At 46.8% G+C, this 6759-nt stretch overlaps 1 protein-coding gene across 2 annotated transcripts in view; it reads right to left on the reverse strand.

Annotated features, from left to right (window-relative positions):
• Nucleotides 1–6759, reverse strand: part of LOC107106596 (hepatoma-derived growth factor-related protein 2) — a 59977-nt gene that overhangs the window by 37416 nt on the left and 15802 nt on the right. For both annotated transcript variants that reach the window (XM_015406785.1, XM_015406778.1), the window contains exons 2-6: nt 5742–5818; nt 5501–5639; nt 3216–3407; nt 2759–2872; nt 66–137 (exon numbers count right to left, since the gene is read on the reverse strand). In XM_015406785.1, the coding sequence (XP_015262271.1) occupies nt 66–137; nt 2759–2872; nt 3216–3407; nt 5501–5639; nt 5742–5818 (594 nt within the window). The remainder of the gene's footprint in view (nt 1–65; nt 138–2758; nt 2873–3215; nt 3408–5500; nt 5640–5741; nt 5819–6759) is intronic.

The following is a 6759-nucleotide window of genomic DNA, read 5'->3' on the forward strand; positions in this document are numbered from 1 at the left end:
GGGAACAGACACAGATGAGAGGAGTCAGAAGAGGGCAGGGAGTTCACAGGCCCCTCCCCCCTTACCTTTTTCTTCCATCCACCTGCAGGTGCCCTCCGGGCAGCCCGGGGGGTTGGCTTCTTCTCAGGGGTGAAATCCTAGGGGTGGGGGGAAAACACACCAATTTACAAGGAAGTCCCTCCCCCTTGACCCCACAAAGGAAGAGGCGACATAAGCTTTGCATCTTTGCTAGCAACGGGAGCTTGCATATAAACTCTCCAAGAACGTGGCAAGAACGCGTTTCTAGAACTCCATTCTATTCTCGCACACTGTATACGCTGTCGACTGTCAGGTTATGGCTCTTGTCACCATTTGCCATTTTTTATTGCCCTGTTGCCCTTAAGAGCAAAGCGTTGGACCTCCCTCTGGTGTTTTGTCCCATTAGGCTGATGGGTCCGTTTAGTGAAACCGAGCAGGAGAAAGATGAAGCCAATTAGACGGACTCCGGCATAAGTCTTATCAGGCGAAGGCTCTCCTTCCTTCCCAGCTCTGCCACTGGCTGAAAGCCAGTGTAACCGCGGTCCCCACAGTTCAACAGGGGGGGGGGTTTGCATAATTCTGTGGTGCCGCTGGATGTTTTACGACTCCTAGGTGCTAGGGTCTCCAGGCCCTCCTTACCAAAGTGTTTTCGGAACAGCTATCGGTAGCCAATCAGGACACCAGAAGGGTCCAGACAGGATGAGACCAAAAGTCCATCTAGTCCAGCATCCTGTCCTGTTTCCTTCGACGGCCAACCCAACCCCGCCCTGGAATTCAATATTTAGGAGTCAGTCTCTGTAGATGCTCCTGCCAACCTAGCCGTTCGAAAGCAAGAAATTGCAAGTAGATAAATAGGTACCACTTCGGTGGGAAGGTCACAGCGTTCCGTGCGCCTTGGTGTTTAGTCATGCCGGCCACTTGACCACGGAAATGTCTTCGGACAGCGCTGGCTCTTCGGCTTTGAAATGGAGATGAGCACCGCAACCCTACAGTCGGATTCGACTGGCTTTCGAGCAAGGGAAACCTTTACCTTTACCTTTACCTCTGTAGGTGGGGATTTCCGTTAAACCTCAAGTGAGCTGTAGATAGGGTTGCCAGCTCAGGGTCTAGAAATGCCTGGAGGTTTTGGGGGTGGAGCCCGGAGAGGGCGGGGTTTGGGGAAAGGAGGGGTAGAATGCCGTAGAGTCTTCCTTCCAAAGCAGCCGTTCTCTCCAGGGGAAACGGATCTCTGTAACCTGGAGACCGGCTGTAATTCCAGGAGCTCTCCAGCCACTGCCTGGAGACCAGAGGCTCTGTCTGCAAACCATCAGTGTTGTCTGATCCCCTGAAAGAGCTACCAAAGGAAGAGGCACCAAATTCCATGAGATAACCCTGCAATAAAGTATGTGGTCACCCCAGCAACTTATTTATCACTCCTAGAAATTCCACCTAATCGCAGAGCTTTTCTTATGGCCAGATGCAATATTTTCCCATCAGCAGTAGTAGAAGAAGGCCGGTATAAAAAGGTATACAAAAACAAATATGGTCACAGTCCATAGACGTGCAAAAACAGAACCACAAGAACTGTACGCAGTGCGCTCAATATAATAATACATTCAAATGTGTAAGTTCAGATACATAAAGACAGAAGATGACAACGACTTCTATCTTTATGTATCTGAACTTACACATTTGAATGTATTATTATCACTTTTGTACCTTTCATATTTATAACGTTACGGTTTTCGTTAAAGAAATATTGAGCGCACTGTGTACAGTTCTTGCGGTATAAAAAGGTGCCAATGACAGAGGAGGAGGAGGAGATTGGATTTATTCACTACCCGAAGGAGTCTCAGAGCGGCTTACAAACTCCTTTCCCTTCCCCTCCCCACAACAGACAGCCTGTGGGGTAGGTGGGGCTGAGAGAGCTCTGACAGAAACTGCTCTTTTTCAAGAACAGCTGTGCCAGAACCATGGCTTGCCCAAGGTCATCCAGCAGGTGCGAGTGGAGGAGTGGGGGAATCAAACCCGGTTCTCCAAGATTAGAGTCCGCGCACTTAACCACAACACCAAACTGGCTCTCTCAGCGGATATGTCCTTGTGGTTCAGGAAAAGTAGAGACATATTATTGCATTGTGTGTACTATAAAGAAATTCGAGTAAAGTTTCTTCAACCTATATTAGGGAAGTTCCTTGGCTACCCAGATACGGAGATAAGCAAAAAAATTCTATTTGATTCCAATCCTCAGCTCTCTCTGATTTGTGCCAGGTTTCTGGCAATAGCTTATAGAATTCATAAGGATAAAGTAAAGAACTGAAGCAGACAAAATAGGAAGCACATTGGATGAATTTCGTTTTATTTATGTTATTTATAGGTAATTCTATGTAGTTTAACCAAAGGGTCTCAGGTAAGACTGATATGAGTGCAGCTTGGTTTATACGTGTTTTATGAATGAACCCTAGAGATTTTAAACTGTTTTAACTGAATTGTGCTGGTTAAGCACTGAATAAAAACTGACTGACTGATTGAAGAACTTCCTTTGATTGAAGAACTTCCTTTTATCTGTCCACTGTCTCTCCCCACAAATCCCACCAGCCAATCTCAAGTCCTGGGGTTTTGGGAAAGAGACAGCCTCTCTCTACCCACTGCCTCAAAACCAGACGTCATTTTGTTAAGTCCCCCTTCTAAGAGAAAACCCACTAACGGCCCCCTCTTTAAAAGCCAAAGCCACCATGTGGGTGTCTCCGACGGGTTGACTCACTTGGTCGCTGTACTTCTCCGACTCAGAAGAGCTTTCCGAATTCTCCTCCGACGGAGATGGGCTCGCCTGGTCAAGGTCACTCGAAGACTTCCGGGGCCGTTTCGCCGCCGGCATCTAAAGACAAGCAGAGATGCAACTTTCTCGGGCTGGAGAAGGATGAGGTCTTCTACCGCCCAACAGCCTTTTTGAACAATTGCCTAGATTGTTTTTACAGTGCCGTGGGTCCAGGGATGCTTGGGAGAAAGGCAGGTGTGTTGTTTTAAAATAAAGAAAGTAACCCAGTTGACTATATTGAGTAAAAACGATCTGCGGATCAAAGGGCTCCCAGCAATTGCGGCAGACCCCGTTTGTGAGGCTGGGATGAGCAACTCCTTCCCCAGTGCCCCATGAGGTTAAAATTGCCAGTGGAACCCCAACCCAGCACACAGAGCGTGCACTGCCCTCTTCTAAAACTCACTTTCATGGCTAATGGTTTCCGCTTCACGGCACTGCGGTCGCTCCCCTTCTCAGAATCATCATCGCTCTCCAGCTTCTCTGGGGCCCCTCCCTCAGCCTCGACTGCCACCGCTGGCTCCTCCTCCTCTGCGACGTCACTTCCTCCCCCGATGGGGTCGATGTCGGCAATTTCGCTGTCGGAGGAGCTCACTGGCTGTTGCAACGGGGACAGGGAGGGAGGAAGGGAGACGAATTACTGAAGTTTGGTGCATGCAGACTCGTTAACGTATCCCCAATCCGATCTCACGAAGGACGCAAGCGGGAAGGAGGCTGAAGGGGGCGGAGGTAAGAAGGAAAGCTAAGGCCACAGCAAGATGGGAAGTGGGGGAAGGGAACGAGTTGACCAAAAATCCAAATCTACATAGAGGGCTGACGCAGCATGATAGGGAACTCGTCAGATTTTTCACTAGGGAAGACACGAGTTCCGATTTCTCCTTGGCCAGGACAAATCCCATCTCTCCATGCAAGCTATGTCACGGGGTGGCTTTGTAGCAAAACGGGATACCCCTGCCCACACAACACACTCAGAGATCCTTGGAGAAGGACGGGCTGCGAATGTCATTCATCTGCCCCTCCTTCTATGTTGCATCTCTCCTGATTGACATGTACAGTAATTGGTGATTGCATCACCCCAGTAATGCTATATATGGTGGCCAGTATAGGAGCTTATACCAGAATTTGTACAGGATGGAGTGACATACATTCAACTCACGCAAGTTTGTGATACCAGGTTAGTAGGCCAATATTTTTTTGGGGGGGGGAAATTATATAAAAAATGAATTCCTTTTTGAAACATATAACTTTATGGAATTATTTCATTCCCTTTCATATTTAGAATTATTGGTGGACTTTAACTGGCTAAACTGGAGGCCCATCTTATAGAATAATAATAAACAAATACAGAAGGTAATTTTTATTTTTAGTATATAGTATTTTTCAATTAACAATAATGTATATAAGGGAAACTATAATGAATTTTTCTTTGCTTCCCTTTTCCCTCTTTTTCTGTTTGCAATCAGTATTTAGGAAACAACATCTGGCCTTCTCCTGTATATGTACATCTTATGTAAAAAAATTTTTGAATGTATGTCAAATTTGTAATTGGAATTGTGACCACTGAGGAAGGCCCTTGGAGGGGCCGAAACGCGTTTGGTTCAGTTGCACAGCACTAACCCGTCTATGTATGAATGTTGAGAAGTTTTTTATGTCTGAATGGTATATTTTTAATGAGTCTAAGTTTTAAAATGTGTACACCTGAATAAATTTTGCATTTTCATAATATTTAGAGTCAGCTTAACCCTTGTGGATCCATAGCTTCTTTCTTAGTCACAGGTAGGGATTTAGATATTGTCATTCATTTATTGTATTCACATCGCATCCTATCCCACGATGGGCTCGGGGGGGCTCACAACAAAAGTAAAAATGATAAATACATGATTAAAAACCAGTTAAATAAAACAAGATGGCAGCAAAGAAACACAACACCAGTCCAGAGCAGCCCAATATGCTTCCCGTCAAATGTTAGCAGGATGGCAGGCATCTGTAGGCCTACTATGGGCAGAAATAAAGAGATACTCAAAGCGCCGGAGTACAGCATGGTGCGATCCACATGCTCAAACCTCCTGAATGCAAGGCATGTGCCTCTATGTAGGAGGATATAATCTTGCCACTTAAAGACAGTCAGTTTTTGCTCACTGATGCGTGAAGCTGCCTTCTTGCCCAGCTGACCCGCCTCCGTGGCCCGAGATCCCTTAGAACAGGGGTCCTCGACCTTTTTGAGGCCTGTGGGCACTTTGGGAATTCTGACACAGGGGGGTGGGCGGAGCCACAAAATGGCTGCCGCAGGGGGGCGGAGCTAAGCCCAAGGGTAGGATTCAAGAGACGTTATTTTAACAAACAGACCGGGGGAGGGGGGGAGAGAGAATCAAAATCCACAGTGGCAGCGGCCACCAAAATGACGTTACTGTCATCTGCACGGCCCCCATCAGATCTGCAACGGCCAATCAGAAGCCCTGCTTGGCAGGAGCCCCACCCACTTCCTAAGAGCGCTTGGTGGGGTGCCAAGAAAGTGTCAGCAAGCCTCGTGGTGCCCGTGGGCGTCACGTGAGGGATCCCCCGTCTTGGAACACGAGGTATCATGAATCACTGTAGGGCCATCCATGTCCCGCCTCCCTCGTCCCGCCACTAGACACACGAAGATGACCAGTCGTCCTTTTAAAAGGTCCATCCTCTGCTCTCGCCGCTCACCGGAGGTGCGCTGTAGCTGGCGTGTGGGTTGTTCTGGATCTCCCAGAGTCCTTCGTTGAAGCCTTTCCGCTTGTTGGGCTTTCCGTACTTGTCCTTATATTTCTCGTAAGGGAAGAGGTCCTTCGGCCCCAAGAAGGCCCTGCGGGGACAGGAGGAAACGCATATGGTTCAAAGGTCAGCGCTGGAGAGGCAAACAGTGAAAAGGGGGGGCCCTCCCCTCCCTCCAGAGACCGGAACTCACGTCTCGTGGGTGCCGAAGAAGAAAATGGGGTATTTGTTGGGTGGAGGCTTCACGGCGCCGTCGATGATGTCATCGATCTGAAAACAAAAGGGTGAGGGGGGAATGGTTAAAGGCAAGCAGGAGAAGAGGGACTTCTAACCCGCCCATCGGCTGCTATTTTCCATTTGAAGAAGAGGAGGAGGAGACTGGATTTATATCCCGCCCTTCACTATGCAACGGAGTCTCAGAGTGGCTTACAAACTCCTTTCCCTTCCCCTCCCCACAAAAGACACCCTGTGAGCAATGCTCCCTCTAGGCTGTGGAGTCTGGTGAGCAAACATTCTACTTTGTGAGCTGCCGGCATTAAAGGTGTGAGCAGGTGATTTGGCTTCTGCATAAATCAGTTCACTCTGGAGCCGTCCTTCCTGAACTAAGACAAAAGTGTGTGAGCCTAGAGATATAAAATTTCCAGAAATTTTGAAGCTCAGAAAAAAATCAAGTTTTCTCCCCTTTTTTTCCCGAGAAAAAATGGAAGTTTTCGGAAAAATCGAAAAAATGCTACTTTAGCACTTCTTTTTTCTTTTCCAGATTGAAAGTCATTCTGTTATTTTAGGAACATAAAATATGACTATGGACATTTTTACTTGGCATGAAATTATCACAACTAGCCTATTAAAAATATAGTGTATCCAAACAATTATTACAAACAGAATACCCACCCACATGCAAAAACAAAACTGAACCCTTATTCTTTTCTTGTGGCAATAGCACCTCCTAAAGGAAGAAATGCATCTTGTTCTTGCATTGGAGAGTTCAGTTTGTAACCTAGGACTTGCTTGAGATCCATCTGATACCATACGTATTTTTTAGAAATGATTTGGAAAATATTTGAACACCTTGTCTTAAAATATTTTATTCATCATGTTAAAAGAAAACGTTCCATAATCAATTTTTTTCCTTTTCTTTTTTCAGTTTTTTTGGGAAAAAACAAAAAAGGCTTCAGGGAAAAAAAATGGAGGGGGGGGTACGTTTCCCCCCC

Source organism: Gekko japonicus, unplaced genomic scaffold (genome assembly GCF_001447785.1).
Source record: "Gekko japonicus isolate JY-2015 unplaced genomic scaffold, Gekko_japonicus_V1.1 scaffold1972, whole genome shotgun sequence".
In the NCBI taxonomy this organism is placed as follows: Eukaryota; Metazoa; Chordata; class Lepidosauria; order Squamata; family Gekkonidae; genus Gekko; species Gekko japonicus.